At 44.0% G+C, this 23,288-nt stretch overlaps 3 protein-coding genes across 14 annotated transcripts in view; all 3 read left to right on the top strand.

The window, feature by feature from the left end:
* Positions 1–17,001, top strand: part of abca5 (ATP-binding cassette, sub-family A (ABC1), member 5) — a 28,819-nt gene extending 11,818 nt beyond the window's left edge. For all 5 annotated transcript variants that reach the window (XM_044013950.1, XM_044013949.1, XM_044013953.1 and 2 more), the window contains 14 exons: positions 26–139; positions 216–353; positions 447–515; positions 626–717; positions 1,016–1,115; positions 1,197–1,314; positions 1,403–1,494; positions 1,579–1,754; positions 12,805–12,880; positions 12,962–13,056; positions 13,360–13,632; positions 14,235–14,314; positions 15,269–15,324; positions 15,454–17,001. In XM_044013950.1, the coding sequence (XP_043869885.1) occupies positions 26–139; positions 216–353; positions 447–515; positions 626–717; positions 1,016–1,115; positions 1,197–1,314; positions 1,403–1,494; positions 1,579–1,754; positions 12,805–12,880; positions 12,962–13,056; positions 13,360–13,632; positions 14,235–14,314; positions 15,269–15,324; positions 15,454–15,597 (1,623 nt within the window). In that variant the 3' untranslated portion in view covers positions 15,598–17,001. The remainder of the gene's footprint in view (positions 1–25; positions 140–215; positions 354–446; positions 516–625; positions 718–1,015; positions 1,116–1,196; positions 1,315–1,402; positions 1,495–1,578; positions 1,755–12,804; positions 12,881–12,961; positions 13,057–13,359; positions 13,633–14,234; positions 14,315–15,268; positions 15,325–15,453) is intronic.
* Positions 17,002–17,625: 624 nt separating this feature from the next.
* Positions 17,626–20,910, top strand: chmp6b (charged multivesicular body protein 6b). Its single transcript, XM_044013240.1, has 8 exons — positions 17,626–18,008; positions 18,383–18,492; positions 18,731–18,818; positions 18,909–18,995; positions 19,086–19,151; positions 19,239–19,319; positions 19,418–19,481; positions 19,895–20,910. Exons 1-8 carry the CDS (start codon positions 17,946–17,948, stop codon positions 19,936–19,938), a joined length of 603 nt encoding a protein of 200 aa, XP_043869175.1. The 5' UTR covers positions 17,626–17,945; the 3' UTR covers positions 19,939–20,910.
* A 1,345-nt stretch (positions 20,911–22,255) lies between these two features.
* The window catches only part of baiap2b (BAR/IMD domain containing adaptor protein 2b), a 13,874-nt gene continuing 12,841 nt past the window's right edge, over positions 22,256–23,288 (top strand). For 2 of the 8 annotated variants that reach the window (XM_044013220.1, XM_044013218.1), the window contains exon 1: positions 22,257–22,631. In XM_044013220.1, coding sequence (XP_043869155.1) covers positions 22,584–22,631 — 48 coding nt within the window. In that variant the 5' untranslated portion in view covers positions 22,257–22,583. Of the gene's footprint in view, positions 22,632–23,288 lie in introns of all 8 variants that reach the window. The other 6 variants (XM_044013222.1, XM_044013224.1, XM_044013226.1 and 3 more) reach the window with 4 other exon arrangements.

The following is a 23,288-nucleotide window of genomic DNA, read 5'->3' as shown; positions in this document are numbered from 1 at the left end:
CGTCCCGTCTCCTCTTGTTTTTCAGGCCCTGTGTGTCGGCGGCTTCAGTCCCGCCGTGATCCTCTTCACTTACGTGTTTTCCTTTGTTTTTTCTCGTGTCCAGAGCAACAGGGACTTCTTCTCTGTTATCTCCATCATGGTGAGACGGGATTCCTTATTAGCCTGTTATTACTATGAATGATGTTTGGTTAGTTAACGGGTGACCTGTGCTGCAGGTGTGCGTCGTATCGGCCTCACTGGTTCAGCTGTCGTATGTGAACGACAACCTGGAGCTGACCAGGAACCTGCACAACATCCTGTGTTTCCTCAACCCCGTGTATTCTCTCATGGGCTGCCTCAACTGCATCACCAAGGTACGAGCTGCTGTTCTTCTCCTGTTAAGATGTGTCCTGCTCTCTTTGTTCTCTGCCTGTCTGGACTAAGTTCAGTGAACTCTGTATCTGCAGGCGTCCTTCCTCCCATATCTCTACACAGAATACGCCTTATTGAAGAGCCTGCTCATTGCTGTTGTAGCCGTATGTATCTCATTTAAGCAAACCATCCATAATCTGTGTGTGTGTGTGTGTGTAGCGTGTAGCCATTGTGTGTGTGTGTGTAGCCATAATCTGTGTGTGTTTGTCTCCAGCCCTATGTACAGATAATCCTGCTCCTATTCCTGCTTCGATGGCTGGAGATCCGTCATGGAAGGAGGACCAGGAAAAGCAATAGTTGCTGCAGGTGAGCAGGTCATAGGTCATAGGTCGTAGGTCATGTGACGCGGCTGACGTCCAGATATGTGAGGGAGCTGCGTGTGAGAGTATTCCTGACATTTTCTGGCAGTTCTCTCGAAAGATTTAAAAACCATGCTTGAGTGTTGGCTTCTCCCAGGCTCCTCCCAGGCTCCTCCCAGGCTCCGCCTAATGTCTGAATAAACTTTGTGATATAAAACTCTGCGTTGGCAGCCGTTTGATTAAAAATGGACAGAAAAAAAACACTAGAAACTTGAAATGAAACCATTTTCTTCAAACCATCACAGGAAGTCCAAGTCCAAAGAAGAGGTTCTGACCGAGGACGAGGACATTCAGATGGAGAGAGTCCGAGTGAAAGAGGCTCTGTCCTGCCAGTCATGTGACGAGGTCAGCTGACTTGACTCCACAGCCAAACATCTGTCTTTGTTTTTTTTATTTACCGTTGTCTCTCTCCGTGTCGCGCTGCAGAAACCTGCCGTGGTGGTGAGTAACCTGGGGAAACGCTACAAAGGCAAAAGAGAGGGTTTCTGTCTCACCAAGACAAGGAAAGAGGCCGTGAACAACGTCTCCTTCTGTGTACGCAAAGGTACGCGTGTGAGGTTTCCACGGTAACCATGGTTTAAACCCACCTTACGTGAGATTGTGGTCATGTGGTCAACCTGTTGTCTCCTCAGGTGAGGTTCTAGGACTGTTGGGCCCCAACGGAGCAGGAAAGAGCACCATCATGCAAATTCTGTCTGGTGACACCGACCCCACCTCTGGCCAGGTACCACAACTCCACCGCAACTTTATTCATACACTGCCTTTTCAGACGACGATAAAATAAAGGTCATGTGTTTTCTCTGGACAGGTACTGATGGGAGACTACAGTGCAGAGCTCGACGTCGCGGATTATCATCTGGAGCAGGTGGGCTACTGTCCTCAGACGAACCCTCTGTGGCCCAGGATCACGCTGCAGGAACATCTGCAGATCTACGCTGCCATCAAAGGCCTGAGGGGAAAAGAAGTGCCAGACATCATCAGCCGGTGAGTCACAGGAGACCACACTGTCTTCAACCTTCTCCTCCTCCTTCTTCATCTTCTTCACGTGGTGTGTGGGTCTTAGTAGCCCAGTCCCAGTAAAGAGGGGGTTCAGGCAGACCAGCTGTACAGTATGGCCATTGAGCCACTCTTACATAGACTGGGGTCCCGGTTGTGGGGGCTCTCTCTGCCAGGGCTGACTGACCGCTCCTCTGTGGTGATATCAGCATATACCGATGACCTGTACATTGGGCTGGACTGAGCCGGTGTGGACTGGACTGAAGGCACTGGTCTCTGCCGGGCTCAGGACAGAGCATGCATTTTACAGACTAACATGTAACCTGGGGTTTTTAAGGGTGTGCCACATGGAGTAGACGCGACGCACAAGTGCTCCTGGCTACTCTGCGTTTTTCTCGCTTATTCGTTCCTTTATTTTGCAAATGTACAATTTATATTGAGCTATTTACTTCTGTTTAACATACGTTTTCTTCGAAATGAAGCAAACGCGGCAAGTCAGGGAAGATAGATGACCAAGCCTTGACCACGGAGGCTATCTCTGAGCTACTCGAGCAGCACAGGCGGTCGCTAGCCGACGACTTTAAAACGTCTTTCAACCAGCTGGAAAACAAATTTGACGAGGTTCACTCCACAGTTGACGAGCATGGGCAGCGCCTTTCGTCATTCGAGCTCGCTGCAGATGGCCTGAGTCAGTGTTTTGGTGAGCCTGGAAAGTGTCTGCGCTAACCTACAGGAAAGCAACTCACTTAGATGGTCGCAGCAGAAGACAAAACATTCGCATCTTGGGTCTAGCGGAGTCTATTGACGGTGGGAAACCTACAGCCTTTTTCTCTGATTTGCTGTGCGAGGTTTTTGGAAAGGAGACGCTCCCATCTTAGCCCGAAATTGACCTGATTAACCTGGTTTATTATGTCCTTTATTCTCCTGGAGTTTTGATTTCTTCTGTGTTTATCATTCTGCGGTTTCTGTTATAGACGGTGGATAGATCATTAAACTTTGTTAGCTGGAATGTGAAGGGTTTGAATCATCCTGTTAAAACGAGGAGAGTATTTTCACATATAAAACAATTTAAACCAGCATTTGTTTTTTGCAAGAGACACACAATCGTGGTTCAGATAACTCTGTGGGCGGGGCAGCACTTCCATTCCTCATTCCAAGCAAAGGCCAGGGGGGTTTCAGTCCTTGTTGATCAAAGTATCCCGTTTGTGCATCACAATGTTGTATCAGATACAAACGGTCGTTTTATCTTTGTCTCAGGGAAATTACACAATACAATGATGGTGCTCGCCAATGTCTATGCTCCAAATGTGGACGACGTGGGTTTTTTGGAACGCTTTTTTTCTTATACTTGGTGGGGATTTCAATTGTTGGTTAGATCCCGTGCTGGACCAGTCTCCGCCCAACCCTGTCTCAATTGGTGGGTCTGCCTTATTCATTCAATCCTTTTTATCCAATTTCGGTGTCTCTGATGTATGGCGTTCCCTTCAATCCGAATAAGAGAGAGTACTCCTTCTTCTCGCACATTCACCATACCTTCACTAGGACTGAGTACTTTTTCATTGATAATGCACTGATACCTTTGGCGCGTTCTTGTACTTATCAGGGCATAGTGATATCAGATCATGCTCCTGTTGTGCTAGCTTTGACGCTGCCTGACCTTGCTCAAGCTTAAAAACACAGGCGGTTTAATTCGACGCTCCTGTCAGACAATGATTTTGTAAACTTCATGAAAGAACATATATCTTTCTTCTTTCAGACAAATACCTCCCCGGGTATACCCAGTCTAGCAGTTTGGGATGCTTTTAAGGCATACCTTAGGGGGCAAATTATTTCCTACACCGCAAATAAGAAAAAAAAGGCCCACTGTGAACGATTAAAATTAGCCGATCAAATTAAGGACTTAGATAAACAATATGCTCAAGTTAAAGACCCTAACTTATATAAAATGCGTGTGGAGCTTCAAACCAAATTCGATTTGGCCTCGACTTATCTGGTTGAACGCCAACTCTCGAGGAGTAAGAGTTTGTTCTATATTCATGGTGAAAAATCTGCGAAATTGTTAGCTAATCAGCTGAGAGGACTCAAAGCAAAGGGTCATATTACAAATATCAAAATGGAGGATGGTAAGGCTACTTCAGATCATGCAGAGATGAATGAAACATTCAGGAGTTACTACTCACAGCTCTACACCTCTGACTTTTGGAATAATGCTGTATTAATGGATGATTTTCTGTATCGACTAAACGTTCCCACGCTCTCCCCTGACAGTAAAATGAGATTAGATGAACCCATAACGACAGAGGAGATAGATGCTGCCATTTCCTCACTGCAGTCAGGAAAATCCCTGGGACCTGACGGGTTTCCCACAGAATTCTTTAAGACATTTTCCTCACTACTTTCGTGGCAGCTAAGCACAGTGCTGTCTGACTCATTCAGGCAGAGTAAGCTTCCGGCATCATTTTGTGAAGCATGTATCACCCTTATTGCAAAGAAAGGCAAGGATCCGACGGAGTGCTCTTCATATAGACCGATCTCTTTATTAAATGTTTTGTTGTTTTTTTTCCCATGTATTTTTATTGGGCATTTATAATACATACATATAGACATAATTACAGAACAAGTAAACAGACAACAGAAACAGAACATAACAGGTTGACAAAATTAAAAAATAAAACAAAATCCACCCCTCACCCCCTGGAGAAGACCCACATGGAAAATATCATGAGAAACCTGCTATGCATAAGAGACCGAACATTAAGTTGGGTTTGTATCAGCAAGGTACTGTATCAAAGGTTGCCAAGTTGCGTCAAAATGTTGGAGACTGTCTTTCAGAACATATCTTATTCTTTCCAGATGGAGCGTATTAGTCAATTCATCCAGCCACATCTTAGATGTTGGTGCGTTCACACTCTTCCATAACGTAAGAATCATTTTTTTTTGCTATTATAAGACCATATGAAATAAAACATTGTTGTGCTTGGTTTAATTTCTTAAAGGTTTCAGACACCCCGAGAATAATAAGTAAGGGTTCTGGCTTTATCACAAACCTCATAACCTCGGACATTATATCAAAAACACCAGACCAGAAAGAGTACATTTTGGGGCATAATGCATAACTATGAAGATCGGTTGTAATGGAAGATTTGCATTTATCACACACAGGTGATACTTCTGGATATATACTATGTAATTTTTATTCTTTGAGAAATGGAGCATGTGTATTATTTTAAATTGAATTAGACAGTGTCTTGCACTATGTGAGCAAGTGTTGATCTTCTCAAGGGCTCTGGCCCATAGATCATCTTTGATCAGTTCGCCAAATTCTTTCTCCCATTTGCGTCTATGCATATGGGCGGGGGGGACTAAATGACAGGAGATTATTATAGATACGTGGTATCAACTTAGGTTCATATATCGGCAATTTCAGACAGTCATCTATTACTGTTTTTGTTTCGGTCTGAAAATCCTCCAAATATCTACGTATATAATCCCTGATTTGCAGATAGTGAAAGAAATGATTACTTTCCAGTCCAAATTTCTGCTGTAATTGAGAAAACGAGGCAAATACACCTTGTATATACACAGATCTCTAACACATTTAATATTCAATTCAATTCAATTCAATTTTATTTGTATAGCGCCAAATCATAACATACATTATCTCAAGGCACTGTACATAGACAACATCAAAGAGAGCAGAGAACCCCAACAGTTCACACAATGAGCAAACACTAGGCATCAGTTGAGAGAAATAACTCCCTCTTAACAGAAGAAGAAATCTCTGACAGAACCAGGCTCAGAGATGTGCGGTCATCTGCCTCGACCGGTTGGGGTGAAAGGAAAAATGGGGGACAGTGGAGAGGTGGGGGACAGAAAATGGGGGGAGAGAAAGGACAAGAGGGAGATGAGGGAGAGACAGAAGAGAGAGAGGGAGACCAGCAGCAGATACACAACAACTGTATCAGGTTACAAGTTTATACAGTTACTGATATCGACTTTTTAATTACAAAATAATAATAATGGTGACGATGAGCGTAGCCTCGGAAACTGGATCTTGATCCTGCAACCTGCATGATGAGAATACAGAGAGAGAGAGGGAAGGAAGGAAAGACACAAACTAGGGAGAGAAAGAGACAATGTTAATGACATATAAAAAGTCATAATCATATCCTGAGTGTGAGAGAGTGAATGTGCGTGTATCACAGGAAAATCCCCCAGCAGTTTAGTTCTATAGCAGCATAACTAAGAGATGGTTTAGGTTTCCCTGAACCAGCTCTAACTATAAGCTTTATCAAAAAGGAAAGTTTTAAGTTTAACTTTAAATACAGAGAGAGTGTCCGCCTCCCGAACTATCATTGGAAGCTGGTTCCACAGGAGAGGAGGAGCCTGGTAGCTAAAGGCTCTGCCTCCCATTCTACTCTTACAGACTCTGGGAACCACAAGTAAACCTGTATTTTGTGACCTAAGTGGTCTGTTAGGGTAATAGGGTAAGACTAGGTCTTTCAGGTATGAAGGGGCCTGACCATTAAGTGCTTTGTACGTGAGGAGGAGGATTTTAAATTTAATTCTAAACTGTGGGTGGAGCCAGTGTAGAGAAGCTAACACTGGAGTTATATGGTCTCTCTTTCTAGTTCCTGTCAGAACTCGTGCTGCAGCATTTTGAATTAACTGAAGGGTTCTAACAGACTTGTTAGAACATCCTGCTAATAAGGAGTTACAGTAATCTAATCTAGATGTAACAAAAGCATGAACTAGTTTTTCAGCATCCTGTAAAGACAGAATGTTTCTAATTTTCATAATGTTCCGCAGGTGGAAGAAGGCTGTTAATACCTTTCTGATTCCACCTAGAGAAGGCTCCACCCAAACCAGACGGGGCAAAAGTGGGGTTTCTATCTATGGGTAATGCAGAGGATATGGCTTTAAGAGTATAACTGGATTTAATTTGTTTCCAGATACAAATCATGTTATGGATAATAGGATTGTTGTTATATAATAATCTACTGATTTTAGTAGGCGCTAATAGAATTGTTACCAATGAATATGGATGGCATTCCTCTTGTTCCATCAGAAGCCAATTAGGTGGGGACTTTGTGGCGGTCAGCCAGAAAATAAAAGTCTTAATCGCTGAGGCCCAGTAGTAAAACAGAACATTTGGGAGTGCTAATCCTCCTGCAGATTTAGCCCTGCAGCGATATTTCTTACCTATTCTGGGAGCTTTGTGTCCCCACAAAAAAGGAGTCATTTAAAAAATGTTTTTTTAAGGAATATCGGGATATTATAAAACAGATATAATAACTGTGGGAGGAAGACCATCTTAACCGCATTTATTCTTCCAATCATGGAAATTGGGAGTGCATCCCAAAACAATAACCTAGAGCGCCTAACCTAGAAAACTTTACTCCTATTAAAGGAGGAAAGTTTTGTTGAAAGAGAGAGGAATACTGTCTTGTCACTTCTATTCCTAAATAGGTGAATTTATCCGAGGAGATTTTAAATGGGAGATTAATTAGAAAAGTCAGATCATCCCTGTGAACTGGCATCAAGACACTTTTTGTCCAATTAATCGGATATCCAGTGAAAGTACCAAATAAATTGATTTTATCTAATAGTACCGGAATAGTCATTTGTGGACGTGTTAAATAAAGAAGAATATCATCGGCATACAAAGATATTTTACTAGTTGTTCCTTTAGTGGTGTATCCATGTATCTGAGAGTCAAGTCTAATACTTTGAGCCAGCGGCTCGATAGCAAGAGCAAAGATTAGAGGGGAGAGGGGGCAACCCTGCCTCGTCCCTCTACATAACTGAAACGGGGAGGATAATGTTCGGTTGGTTAGAATTTGGGCCGTCAGGTTTTTGTAGATCATTTTAATTAGTGATAAAAAACCATCTCCGAGATTGAATCTACTGAGAACTTCAAATAAGTATTGCCACTCAATCTGATCAAACACCTTTTCGGCATCAAGTGCAAGTATAACAAGATCAGAGTGTGGTTCCCTTCTTGTGTACATAATGTTAAAAAGGCGTCTCAGATTGAAAGTCGAGTTTCTGTTAGGTACAAAACCTGTCTGGTCTGGGTGAACCCCCAACAAGGGGCTCAGTCTGTTAGCTAATATTTTGGCAAGTAGCTTCCCATCAACATTCAGAAGAGAAATAGGGCGATAAGCACCTACTTCCTGGGGATCTTTCCCTTTCTTATGAATTACCGTAATCACAGCTTCAGTTACAGTCGGTGGTAGAGCACCGCTCTCTTGAGCGTGTTTGAATACCTTTAATAAATAAGGAGATAACTTCTCGCCATACCTTTTATATAATTCTCCAGGGAGTCCGTCAGGACCTGGTGATTTATTACCTTATAACGAGGCAACAGTAGACTGAACCTCTTTGATTGTGAGCTCAGCATTCAGTGATTTACAATCTTCAACATCTAACTTGGGTAGGTTACATTTATCTAGAAAAGTATTAATAATCTCCGGCTCTGAAGTGGATTTAGAAGTATATAAGTCTTTGTAAAATTCGAGGAACCTGTTATTAATATCTCTAGGTTTTGTGAGTATCGTGTTATCACAGGCTTTGACCTTATGTATTGTCCTATCATTCTCCATTCTTCGGAGCTGACGAGCTAAGAATTTATGAGGTTTATCCCCAAATTCAAAGAACCTTTGTCTGGTATACAGGAATGCTTTACTAATCTTCACAGACATAATTTGATTGTATTCATATTTCAATGTTGTTATTTTTCTGTGCAGATCTGTAGATAGGGATCGAGTATTTTCCTGATCCAGTGCTTTGATCTGTTCTTCCAGGTCTTTTAGTTTGGACAAATTTTCTTTTCTCCTTGATGCTTCAAATGAGATTATGCTACCTCTAATATAGGCTTTAAACGCCTCCCAGAGAGTGGAGGGAGATGTCTCTGGAATATCATTCATCTCAAAATACAATGAGATTTGATCTTTTAGGTAATCACAAAATCTTTTATCAGTAAGCAGGTGAGGATTTAGTCTCCAAGAGGTATACTACAAAAGGTACCAGTTTGGCATCAACTAGGAAGTAGTCTATCCTACTATAAGAATTATGCACAGGTGAATAGAATGAATAATCCCGACCTGAGGGGTTCATCATCCTCCATATGTCTAGGATATTTGTGTTATTCATATATGTATTACGGAATTCACTTGAGGCATTTCTGGGAGGTTTCGTTGAGGAGGATCTATCTAGATATGCATCCAAAACGGTGTTAAAATCTCCTCCAATTATCAAATTAGTCTGTGACATATCTGGTATTAATGCAAAGATTTTCTGAAAAAATATATAGGGTTATCTGTGTTAGGTGCGTACATATTCACTAGGGTGAGGGAGATATGCTGAATCTCTCCAATCACTATAACATAACGACCCTCTTTGTCAGTTATTGTTTTTTTCGGCAAAAAAGGTACACCTTTTCTGATTAAAATTGCCAAAAGCTGAGTGATAGATCTCTCCTATCCACTTTGTCCTGAGCCTGCCATGTGATTTATTATTCAGATGGGTCTCTTGTAAAATGGGACAAAACCTTCCCTCTTTTGACTGGATTATTAACTCCCCGCACATTCCAACTGGAAAAAGTGAGATTTTTTTTCTCCTTGTTGTTATCATTCATAGTACCCCGTGTATTGGTATTGGTAATCAGTTTCTGTAAGGTCTTCTCGTCCCTTCCATCCCACTGCAGCTTCCTTCCCCAATCCAAATCTCCCTCCCCAAGTCAACCTGAACCACATATTAATAAAAAAAACAAAATAACATACTCTAGCCAATTCAAAGTGAATGGCGCGAGCCTTCTTAGGGAAGCAAAAAACAAAAACTGATAACTAAGGTTACTTCCACACCTACTGGTGGCCTGTGTTAACTTCAAAATTGGTCCATTAGCTCTGAAACAAACAAAGGGAATGAACAACCACACAGAGGTATATGCTCCCTCCCATTCATACAAGCGCGTCTATCATCACGTTTCATATGTACATGGGAGACGCAGAGTTAAACACAAATGCACTCCCCAAACCTGAACTGTGCACAGTTTTTTTTGGTTTAACCAGAACATCTTATGCAGCATATACACATAAGCTATAGAAATTATCCTAATTAAATGAACATATTTCTACTTGTGTTTTTTCTTCTCTGCCATCTGCCAGATTGAAATCACCTTTGATTACAATCTGATGGGGTAAGCATCCAAAAATTAGACTTAAGTCCTAGAAATAAACATATAGCTGCTTGAACATTGCTGTAGTTTTAGAAACAAGAAGTAAGAGTGGATCACACTGGGCAACACACTTAAGACATAAAGCTGAATACAACCATAGAACTCAATAAAATGAATAAATGAATAATGCTTACACTGAGAAGGAGAGATTCTTGTCGGATAATAACAATACAGTAACGTTATCTATATCATAAAGGATACAGTGTAGCAACCCACGACTTCCACACCATGCATGTACATTCTTACCGTCAGACACCAGTTGTGTGTAGTTAGGCAGCTATGTTTGTTTTGTTGTTTTTTTTGGCAGGTAACAGTTGTTAAACAACAATTACTGAGATCCATGATTTATCAGTCCGCTGCAGCTGTAGATGACCCCGGACCAGAGAGTCGCTCCGTGTACTCCTCAGCTCCTCAGGTTGAATAGAGCCTGTCGCTTAGCCACAGTCGGAGGACAGTCGGGGAATATTTGAATCCTCTTGCCTCTGAAGTAAAGTTGCTTCGCCGCGCTGGCTTTCCGTAGAATGTCCTCAAGCATATGATAATAGTGTAGCCTCAAGATGAAGGGTCTGGGGGGCTCTCGAGGGTCGGGGCTTCTCCGGAGGGTCCGATGCACCCGGTCAATAAGTGGCTTCTCATCCAAAGATAGCACATCTTATAGCAGGTCAGCTACGAAGTCGCGCGGCCTGGGTCCTTCTATCCCCTCGGGAACTCCGATGTCTTACTCCTCCATCGCTCAACAGTGCCCCCCCCCTTTATTAAATGTTGATGTTAAAATTCTGGCTAAAGTTTTGGCCCGAAGGTTGGAGAACATTTTACCCTCCGTCATATCTGAAGACCAAACTGGCTTTGTCAAGAAACGTTATTCCTATTTCAACATACGTCGGTTATTTGACATTTTATATCTCCCCTCCGATGAAACTCCTGAGTGTGTCCTTTCTTTAGACGCGGAGTAATCGTTTGACCGGATAGAGTGGGCATATTTATTCGAGACTTTAAGGACATTTGGCTTTGGTCTGAATTGTATCACCTGGATAAAATTACTGTACTCAAACCCCACTGCTTCTGTCCTTACCAACTCACAGCTCTCACAACCCTTTAACCTCTATCGGGGAACCCGACAAGGGTGCCCTCTAAGCCCCCTGTTATTTGACCTGGCCATAGAGCCGTTGGCGATGGCAATCCGCAGTTGTGAGAATATCTCTGGTATATGGAGGAATGGAGTGGAACATAAAGTGGCCCTATATGCAGACGACTTGTTAAGTTTTATCTCACGTCCAGATATCTCTCTGCCTGCCATGTTATCCCTACTGAATGATTTTAGACAGTTTTCAGGATACAAATCTGGACTTTTCCCTGTCAGTGAGGAGACACCAGCATCAGACTACGCCAATCTTCCTTTTAGGATTGTGGAAAACAAATTCACTTACTTTGATATTACAGTTATGAAGAAGCACAAGTGTCTTTTCAAAGAAAATGTTCTTACCTTGTTAAATCACACAAGACGGTGCCTGACCCAGTGGTCGCCCCTTTCTATGTCTTTGGTTGGCCGAAATAATTCTATCAAAATGAATATTCTCCCTAAATTTTTGTATGCTTTCCAATCAGTACCAACCTTCATTGCTAAATCATTTTTTGATACACTGGATTTTGTTATATCATCCAATATATGGAAAGGGAAGCGCCCTAGGTTAAATAAGGTCCATCTCCAAAGACCTAAAGGAGAGGGGGGTATGGTGCGACCTAATTTCTTTTTTTTTCACCATTGGGCAGCCAACATTCGCTGTCTTACGTTTTGGTCTTATTTTTACAATCGATCTGAATGCCCTTCATGGGTGGCAATGGAGTTGGGTTCTGCTGAACGCTCTTCAGGTCCAGCACTTCTTGGATCTAAACTTCCTCTCGCTCATCCACATGTTTTGGACATGTCCTAGCCTTGAGAAATACTGGAGGGAAGTTTTCCAAACCTTGTCCCTGATTGTCAATTTGAACATAGAGCCCAACCCTTTGGTCGGTCTTTTTGGAACTGTGGGTGAGGTCGATGTGTGCCTGACCCCAGCTAAACGGCGAGTTCTGTCTTTTGCCTCTCTCCTGGCCAGGCGTGCAATATTGCTGCGATGGAAAGATGCTGTCCCGCCCACCCACGCTCAGTGGTTGAGAGATGTTATGTCTTGTCTAAATCTCGAAAAAATACATTACTCAATCCAAAGAAAAGTTTCAGAAAGTGTGGGACCCTTTCTGGAATACCTTTTTAAAACTACATAGGGACTGGATCCCTCACACACTATATATATATATATATATTTATATATATATATGTTGTCTTTTCTATCTTGTTTTACTTTATTTTACTTTCTCAGAGCAAAACCTGACTTCCAGCTGTTACCTGTACCAGGAATTAAGCACAGTTGGTGTTTATTCTGTTTATTCATTTATGAATGTGTCTGGTGAGGTAATGATTTGTTTTGGGGGGTGGGGTTAGTTAGATAAGGTTTCTTGTTTTGTGATTTTGTAATGTGTAAAAACTCAGTATGTGTGTGGGGAATCAAACAGGTCCTGTGCTCAGTGGGTGAGGACGGCTCACTACAGGTCAATGTTTAGTTTTGTGTGAGTGAGCAAGTGAGTGAATTGATTGATGTTGATTAATTGCTGAAAAAAGAGAAAAAGAAAAAAGGTTTGAAAAGAAAACTAAAAAGTAAAATAAAGTCTCCTCCTTCTCCTCCTCCTCCTCCTCCTCCTCCTCCTCCTCCTCCTCTTCTTCCTTCTCCTTACACTGTCACATGTCCTGTGGTTCTTCATCAGTGTGGTGACCGCCCTGGAGTTGAAGGATCATCTGAACAAACTGGCGAAGACTCTGTCAGGAGGAGTGAAGAGGAAGGTGAGCGCAGTGGTCAGACAGAAGTGTTCACAGTAAAGAAGATCGTACAACGTTGTGACTTTGTGTGGTGTGTGTTCGCAGTTGTGTTTCGCCCTGAGTATGATCGGAAGTCCTCACACGGTTCTGCTGGACGAGCCGTCGTCTGGGATGGATCCAAAGTCCAAACAGCGCATGTGGTGAGAACGTTGTCGTGGTTTATTGTGACGTGCCTGTGGGTGGGATCTCTGCTGCTTTATAATGATCTCGTTAATAAAGACACACAGTCACAGATTAAAGCAGATTACAGTCGGGTGGCTCCGCCCATTCCATGGTCACTTCACAGTGCCGAGTGGCGGTGCTGGAAGTCAGAGACTGAAACTTGAAGTTAAAGAGCGTAGCAGGAGAAGCAGGATTTGATTTCCTGTAGGCCGAGTTGGAATGGGAGGTGGGGTCAGTGGGTGGGTGTATCAGATGTCTGACTTTGCCATCTTGTGCCACAGGAGAGCGATGCGAGCGGCGTTCAGGAAAGGCCAGCGCAGCGCCATCCTCACCACACACTACATGGAGGAGGCGGAGGCGGTGTGCGACCGCGTGGCCATCATGGTGTGCGGTCAGCTGCGCTGCATCGGCTCCGTCCAGCACCTGAAGGGCAAGTACGGCCGCGGCTACAGTCTGGAGGTCAAGCTCCGGGACCATGTGACGGGCTTCCTGCAGGAGGAGCCGCTGCACCAGCACATCCTGAGGATCTTCCCTCACGCTGCCCGACAGGACAGGTCAGTGCTGCTCTCTGTCTCCCTCTGTGTCCGTCAGTGGTACTGCAGCCTCATTTTTCCACACTTTTTAACTTGTTATGATGAGAACTATCAACTCGGCCTGTCACGATAACACATTTTGCCGGACGATGAACGATAATATCGTCGGACCATTTTCATCTCAAGGACAATGGCATAAAAATGCGCATACACCTTTTAAAAGATCAATACTTTTATTTCTAAAGGATATTTGACACAAATATCCACAGTAAATACTAAATAAACAACCAAAACGATACGGCATCTTCCTCCAGCTCTCAGCGTCTGGCTGCTCCTCACACGCCTCTGTTGTTGCACTGTGTGCTAAGCTACGCCAGGAGTCCCGCCCCCCCCACAGGGTTCAGGGTGAGGGTTCACAGAGAGATGTCACAGATGCAGCAGGTGGTCGTCCGGTGTCTTTGGTAGAGAGAGCGAGACGAGGAAAACAAAAACAATTGCGGCCGGACGAACGATGAATTGATTTATTGCATATTATCAACACTAACTTCTTTTATTCTTTACTAACATGTGTATATATACACATACACAACATATACAATGAAACTCTGTTTGTTTGTTTACAGCTTTACTTCTCTGATGGTTTATAAAATACCCATGGACGACGTGAAGTCTCTGTCCAAGGCTTTCACTGAGTTAGAGGGCGGTGAGTCACGCACGCACACACACAGACACACACACACAGTCACACAAACACACACGCGCACAAACACACACACTCCCACAAACTACCCTTTACACACAAGTCACAAACACACACAGTCACAAAAACACACACAGACACACACACACAGTCACACTAAACACAAGCACACACACATAGTCACACAAGCCACACACCTGCAGCATAAGCACACACACACACACACACAGTGCACAAACACTGCAGCACACACAGCACAGACACACACACACACGGCATAAACACACACACACACACACACACAGTCCCAGCACACACACAGTCCACACAAACACCTGCATACACACATGATCCTGCAAACACACACAGTCACACAAACACACATGCACATAGTCCACTGAAACACATACCCCACACATAGTCACACAACACATGCATACACACACATAGTCACACAAACACAGAAACAAGCACTCACACACAGTCCACAGACACCTGATCTGCTCTGCCTCTCACACAGACACACACACAGTCACACACAGACTCACATACACAGTCACACAAACACACAGACACACACAGTCAGTATAGACCCACCACACACACAATCCCACAGACTCACAAGCAGACACACACACACAGTCACACACAGACTCACATACACAGTCACACAAACACACAGACACACACAATCACTAAAACATAGAACCCCACACAAATCTTTGGAGACTCTAGCCCTGATCCTGGAACACACACACACAGTCCACACACAGACTCCACACCCCTTTGAGACTCCACACAGGGAGTCACTGCCTGAGCCTGCCCACACACAGACACACACACACAGACACACAAACACAGACACACACAGTCACACCCACACACACACACACAGAGTCACACAAACACAGACAGACAGAATAACTTGTGTTTGTGTTGTGTGTTTTTTATCATCAGCTAAACAAACCTTTAACTTTGAAGAATACAACTTCTCTCAGCTGACGTTTGAGCAGGTGAGTTTCACTCTCAGGTGTGTGTGTGTGTGTGTGTGTGTGTGTGTGTGTGTGTGTGTGTCTCAGCAGTAGCAGCAGGGGGCGCTCACACACCTGAGTCCTCTTCATCATCTGCCGTTTGTTTGCCAGGTTTTCCTGGAGTTTGCGAAGGAGCAGGAGAAGGAGGAGGAGGAGGGTGGCTCCCTCAGCACCACCTTCCAGTGGCAGCGTCTTAGTCCGGACGCCACCAGCCAGTCGGCCAATCACGACGACAGCGCCGTGCACCAACTTTGAGCTCCGCCCTCTGGTGACACACACACACACACACACAGTGAGTCAGCGTCTCTGTTTGTGTGTGTGTGGGCTGGGGCACTGCAGCGCCTCCCTCCTGTGGCTCTGAGGTTTGCATGTGTGTGACAGTCTGTTACCACGGTGACGGGACACTCTAATGCTGTTTTTAATGTTCACACGAAGCGAACGTGACAAATATAATCATGTTTTTAACGTAAAGATCGCTTCTGCCTGCCTGACGGGGGCGCTACACTCTGTATATATGTGTACATATCATTTGTCTGTTTGTCAAACTTGTTTTTTAAAAAAGAAATGGGATTAATCCACAGGTGTCTACTCTCTCACTCACACACACACACACTCAAACATTATTGTGGAATGTGTGTCGGATTATTTTTGGTCATTGTGGACAAACACTGGGATATGGATGCGACCTTTGACCTTTACTCTCCAGAACATGTAGCACACTTTAACCAGGCTGATGACCTCAGGTGCAGGGAGGCGGGGCTTGTTATGGAGCTTTTATTTTGAAGGTTGAGCCTCGTCGCTGCTGTGTTGTGTTTGTGTTCATATTTGTGACTTTGTTTTATGTGTTATGTGAGTATTTTCACACGTTCACCGCAGACGTCGCAGTAAACTTCACACGTGTGGAGGAAACTTTGTTTAAAGCTTTTTGTTTATTTATCATTGTCTGTTAACCTGGGTTCATGCTGCCCACGTAGCTCCGCCCCCTCTACGCTCTCATATGAGGAGGTGTAGAATCAAAATGGTGTGTCTTCACTGGGGAAGGATCCAGACCATCCACTGATTCACCTCTGACCTCTGACCTCTGGACCTGCTCCCAGAAGTGGATTCTTTTTTCTAAATGGACTAAAGTGAACTGGACTGGTGTTTTTGATTTGTCTTTAGTTTGGGTCAACACACACACACACACACACACACATATATATATATATTAATTTGCTCTTTGATATGTGTTACATTGTTTACACCTGTGTGTGTGTGTTCCTGTTTTGTTTTAAATTTGACCGTAAACGAGCTTTGCTGTGGTCAAAAATGTGACATTGTGTGTTTTTATTTATGAAACGTTTGTGTGCGACATCCGTGTGAAGCGTGTGAGTTTGTCACGTTCCCCAAAAAATAATAACATTAATAATGAAATAACGTGGTTTTTTTGCACATTTTTTCCCCCACACTTCCAAAATAAAAGCATCAGTTGAAAACACTTCACACATGGAGGACGACGTCAGCGACTGGTGCCGCTTTCCTTTTTTGTTCTTTTGTTCTTGGACAGTTGTATTATGGTCTGTGCACTGCTTTGATTCTTGGAATACTGTGTGTTTTCCCTCCTGTCACTGAGCTGTGTGACTGTGACGTCCTCATGAATAAATGTTCCTCCAAAAATAATCATCCAGTCATCATTTCTGTCTCCTCATGTTATTTTATCTCAGATGAAAATGGTTGCAAAGGCCACGGCACCCTTGAAATATACAGTTTTTTTTACTCATTTCCAGAGATGAATGTGTTATTTGATCATCAGGTGGTGAATCTGAGACACTTGTCTCACACCCACAACAACAGATGAAGCTGGGATTGAAAGAAATGAATAAAACTGACAACAATTCCTATGTCAAAGTCACTTCCTTCAAAGAAAATAAAAGCCCTACACTGCTCTTCACTGTATTTGTAATTTATTTTCTTTAAACTGGTAAAATTGAATCCATCTCTGTATCAGAATACGAACTAAACAAACACTGCAGCATCATAAGGACTTTAAGTTTATTCTTCACTTGAGCTAGTGGAGGAAAAAAAGTGGAAAACTGCAGTTTGCTGCGCGTGTCTGTAGGGGGCGCTGTGGTCCGACCAGAAAAGATCTTCACCAACCATCAATCGAACCCGGGCCGCGGCGGTGAAACGTTCTAAGACCAACCCGTGATTGTTCTTTCATTTCACTCAATTACTTTGTAAGCATCAACGGAAGTGTTCAAAGGTCTCATGTTGCACTTTGTGCTGCAGCCACAGAGGGGCGCTGTCCACCTGTGACTCGACAAACTACTGATTTTGTTTCCCTTTTTCAGACACATTTTTATTGACAGTTGACAACAACAAGTGACGTCACTCCATCGCCTAAATATTTGACGTGTTTATTAAAGTCAAATCCGGGCGCGTGCTCCTTTTACCGACGTCTGTTTTCAGCGCTTTTGACTGTTGTCGGCTTCCGTCCTCGTTGCCGCGGGTGTGGACAGTCAGTGAAGACAGGAGCGGAGCAGACGCTGCCTCTGAAGTTGGTGAACCCGCAGAAAACGCGTCGTAGTTCCGGTGGTGAATTGTGGCTGTGATGCTTTGTCACGATGGGAAACATTTTTGGAAAAAAGAAACAAACGCGCGTGACGGAACAGGACAAAGCCATTTTGGTGAGTGTTGTAAGCTAGCTAGCTAACATTAGCTCTTGGCTAACCAGACCTCCTCTAGAAAAGTGTAATTTCAACAAATAATGGTTTCCAGTAATATTAAAAACACAGCATAAACTACATAACTTCACTCAGTGGCACTTCTAATGACACTTTCTTAAATTCGGCAGGAAGCTTTGAACTTTAATATGTTCTTATGTGGATTAACTTGATGATACTTTGACCTGTAATCAGTGTTTGGCCAAGTCTTTAGTAATAACGAGTTAAAAATAACCAGTGAAACTAAAGCTCAGCTGTTTACACACGAGTCGTATCTTAAGTTGTTTGTTTACGTTTGTAGTGCAACATTTTAAGTGTGTGTGTGACTTTATTTGCAGCAACTGAAACAACAGAGAGATAAACTGCGACAATATCAGAAGAAGATCAACATTCAGCTGAGCAAGGAGAGAGTTTTAGCCAAACAGCTGCTGAAAGATGGAAAGAAAGAGTGAGTTTATGTGTGTGTGTGTGTGTGTGTTCGTTTGTCTGTTTGTCACGCGCGTCAAACGTCATGTTCAAACATCATCTGTACAGTTTAGAGTCAGGATTCCACTGAATGTGTGTGTGTGTGTGTGTGTGTGTGTGTCTCTGTTGACATCGACTTAAATCAAAGTCCTTATCTGTGTGTGTGTGTGTGACATGATGTTGTTGTCGTCGTTGACATGAAGTTGTGATCCATGTTTCAGAAAAGCTCTCCTCCTGCTGAAGAAGAAACGTTACCAGGACAAACTCCTGGACAAGACTGAGACCCAGATTAGTAACCTGGAGCGTCTGGTGAGTTCACTGCTGCCACCATGTGGAGCGCAGCAGAACTGCAGCAGAACTGCAGCAGCGTTAACGTGAAACGTGTTGTTGTGGTTTCAGGTTCAGGACCTGGAGTTTGCACAGATTGAAAAGAAAGTTATCGATGGTTTGAAGGTTGGAAATGAATGTTTGAAGAAGATGCATGAGGTGAGTGACCTTTGACCTTTGACCTGTGGTCTGGTTACTGATGAATCTGGTTAGCGCTCCGGTTAATGTCTCCGTCTCGCTCCGTCTCAGGCGATGTCCATTGAAGAAGTCGAGCGTATCATGGATGAAACTCAGGACGCCATCGAATATCAGCGGGTGATTTTTTTTTTTTTACAGTTTCCTGTTAAAGTTTGTTTATTTGGTTTTTGTCTTTGAATGACAAACGTTTGTGTTTTCTCGCAGCAAATTGACGACATGCTCGCGGGGTCTCTGTCTCAGGAGGACGAAGACGCTGTCCTGGCCGAGCTGGACGCCATTACTCAGGTCAGAGAGGTCATCAGTGACCACAGCTCCTCCTCCTTCTCTTTGCTCCTCCCCTCTCTCTTTGTGTGACTTCATCTGTTTTTTTAAATCATTTTTAGGGAGACGTGGATCTTCCTGACGTTCCTGCAGATGAGCTTCCTGATGTTCCAGAGCAGAAGCCAGGTGTGTGTCTGTGTGTCTGTCTGTCTGTCTGTGTGTGTGTGTGTGTGTGTGTGTGTCTGTCTGTCTGTCTGTCTTTCTGTGTGTGTGTATGTGTGTGTGTGTGTATGTCAGAATGAGTGACACCTCGTGGTGTTGGTTCATGCACAGGGCTTGTGTGGGGTCTTTGGGGGCGGAGCTTGTAGTCAGACTGCTAGCTGAGGCTCCACCCCCAAAGACAGTCTCCTGTTGGAATGTTGACAAACATGAAGTGAGTCAGGAAACACTGAAGATGAGCGTTACTTTGAATTATGTTACCATCTCTCTCTCTCTCACTCACTCACAGTTTTCATGTGGTCATGAGTAGGAGGAGCCTGAGACATGTGACTCTGAATCAAGTCTGAATAAGAAACAGCTGATCTGTGTTTGTGTTTCAGAGAGAGAACGTTCCAGGAAGAAAGCAGAGCTGCTGGCTGTATGAGAACATCAGCTCCTCCATCAGCTCCTCCATCAGCTCCTCCATCAGCTGCTCCTCCATCTGCTCCTCCATCAGCTGCTCCTCCATCAGCTGCTCCATCAGCTGCTCCATCAGCTGCTCCTCCATCAGCTCCTCCATCAGCTCCTCCATCAGCTCCTCCATCAGCTCCTCCCCCTCCTCGGCTGCTGCAGACGACTCATGAAGGACTGAAGTGAACATGAATTTTAATAAAGGCGTAGTTGAGGTTCTGACACACACACACACACACAGTCACACGGTTCTCACACCGTGCTCGACATCACTGGAATCAAGGACTTTTCCAGGACCAGTTCCCTTCAATTCAAGGACCCAATGTGCTGACACAGCTGAAGATCGGTCAGAGCTGTGAGCAGCAGGGGGCGCTCACACCACCTGAACTATCCCTTTAATGTTCTCTCCATATGTTTACCAAGAAATCAATGTACACACATCCACACCACGTCTTTCACACACACACACGCACACACACACACACACATTCTTTCCTTTTTTTAAAACATTTGTTTAAATCTTTAAATTAAAAAAGTGAGTCGGTGCTGGTTAAAGGCTGCTGTTCACACACTGACCACTGGGTGGCAGCAGGTTCAGACGCTTCATGGACATTAACGTTGATTCTTCTCTTGATGAAATGACGTTGATACGTTTGTGTAATAATTGATCAGTTATTTTATGATCATTAAACCATAAAAATAAAAAAACATTTAAAATGACAGTAACAACAAAATAAAATGATGATGAATTATTCACTTCAGTTTTTACTGGTTCTGGTTCTGGTTCCACACGGAACCAGAGCTCCATCTCCATCCGTCAGAACCGTGACGCTGTTATGGCAACTGGGTCTATTTTATATGTGGGCGTGTCCAAATCCTATAGGCCTGTGATATAATCTGAGATTTAAATCTGGTTTATGATTCTGAATAAAGAACTGAACGTCCAGAGTCTTCTTCAGTCCACTTCACTTCACTGTCCTCGCGCTGAATGGAATGGGGGAGTGGGCGGAGCCCCGCGCGCGCACACACACACACACACAAATCTGCGAATCAGAAATGATGAGTCACAGAAGAGGAGGACGAAGGCGAGTGGGAGGCACGACACTGCGGGTGTGTGTGTGTGAGGGAGAGAGAGCATGAGTGCGTGTGTGTGTGTGTGAGGGAGAGAGAGCATGAGTGCCTGTGTGCGCGTGTGTGTGTGTGTGTGAGGGAGAGCATGAGTGCGTGTGTGCGCGCGTGTGTGTGTGTGTGAGGGAGAGAGAGCATGAGTGCGTGTGTGCGCGCGTGTGTGTGCGTGTGAGGGAGAGCATGAGTGCGCGCGTGTGTGTGTGTGTGTGTGTGTGTGTGTGTGACTCCTCCACCTTTCACTAACTAACCAGAACTGTTTTAGGTCTGATAATAAATAAATATTATATTATAAACGTCACACGATCACGTGTTTATCTCACTGTGACACAGTCTGTGAAACACTCACTCTCACACACCAAACCTCATAGAGAAAAGCAGTGATTTTAACATCACACACACACAGGAGTTGTTGATCCACTGATGCCACCATCACTAAGTTCTAATGTCTGATTTTAGTAAATTCGGCATTTGAAGTATTTAGACTTAACTCAGTGACACAGAGTGACCACACGAGGCAGCAGAGGACCAGCAGCTAAAATCTCTAATTTTCTCTGTGGGGTTTGGTGTGGGAGAGTGAGTGGCTTATTTTATTATTGTTGAACAAGATAATAAGTGGACGGTTATTTGTCTCTGTGATTGACAGGTGACCTGTCCAGGATGTGACGTCTTTGGCTGTGACCTCTGTGACCCTGAGTGATTATTAATGTTTATTTTTAATAAGTGTGTGTGAATATAAGAATATAATATAACAGTAGTGAATGAGTGTGTGTGTGAGAGAGACACATCTTTTGAATGGTTGGAGCAGAGGAGGAGGCGTGGGCAGCTGTGACGCAGTGAGTGGGCGTGGTCTGCCTTCACCGACACTCCGTATACTTTTAGTGTTTTTCACTGATGATGAGAATAAAACAGCAGCTCATTTATATTTAATTTAATTTAATTTAATTATTTTAATACAAAATAATAATAATAATAATAATCAATGACTTTGGCGTCATCTCACATTTTCCACCCAATGAGGAAATTATGGGATGGTGAATCTGTGGTTTCCCCAGCAGCGAAAATATAAATCAGGACCTCTCTCTCTGCCGCTCCGTTGTCGCGCAGCGGCAGAGGCGGCAGAGGCGGCAGTGACTGTATGTATGTGTGTGTGTGTGTGCGCGTGGTTTTCCCCGCCGTGGGCGCAGCCGCGGAGGAGTGACGTATAAAAAGCCGAGAACCCCGCGGACACGAGCCAGTTCAGTCTGTGGATCTGCAGTGACACGCGCCGCGGTTTTTCCCGCCACAGAGGAGAATCTTCTATGGTTGAGAGTGAAGCCGTGAACACGAGTGAAGACGAGTGAAGACGTGAACACGAGTGAAGACGAGTGAAGCCGTGAACACGAGTGAAGCCGTGAACACGAGTGAAGACGAGTGAAGACGTGAACACGAGTGAAGACGAGTGAAGCCGTGAACACGAGTGAAGCCGTGAACACGAGTGAAGCCGTGAACAGGATGTCCCGGACCGACGAGGTTCACCGCATCACGGAGAATGTCTACAAGGTAACGACGACGACGAAGAATCATCTTAATATTAGAATATATTCACGAGCTCTGTGTGTGTGTGTGTGTGTGTGTGTGTGTGATGGATTATCAAATGAAATTATGTCATAATCTGAGCGGATGAATGACTTTAAAGGACAGTCAGGTGGTGCTTGTGTGTTGAGCGCCCCTGCTGCTGAGACACAGTGATTTTTATTCACAAGTCCACGATGTCTTCAGGACACGTCCACGTCTTTGTCTTCACTGTTGGACAGAAGTTTGTAAAGTCGCACTGACGTACCTGGACCATGTGACTCATAGTCTGATTACTCCTGCATGGAAACACTAGGTCAGACTTGTCCATAATGTCCACCTCACTGTCCATCTCACTGTCCATCCACTGTCCGCCTCACTGTCCGCCTCACTGTCCATCCACTGTCCATCTCGCTGTCCGCTGTCCGTGTCCATCACTGTCCAACCACACACACACACACACACACACACACACACAACCACACACACACACACAACCACACACAACCACACACACACACACACACACACACACACACACACACACACACACACACCAAAATGACTGCACAGTATAAATAATAAACAGCAGTAAACACTAACACATAAACTGGTTACTGTGATATATCATCAGGTTAACAGCTG

This window comes from Solea senegalensis, linkage group LG18, assembly GCF_019176455.1.
Source record: "Solea senegalensis isolate Sse05_10M linkage group LG18, IFAPA_SoseM_1, whole genome shotgun sequence".
NCBI classification, from domain to species: domain Eukaryota; kingdom Metazoa; phylum Chordata; class Actinopteri; order Pleuronectiformes; family Soleidae; genus Solea; species Solea senegalensis.
The sequence above is the reverse complement of the archived record's forward strand: the minus strand, read 5'-3'. Positions and strand labels throughout refer to the sequence as shown.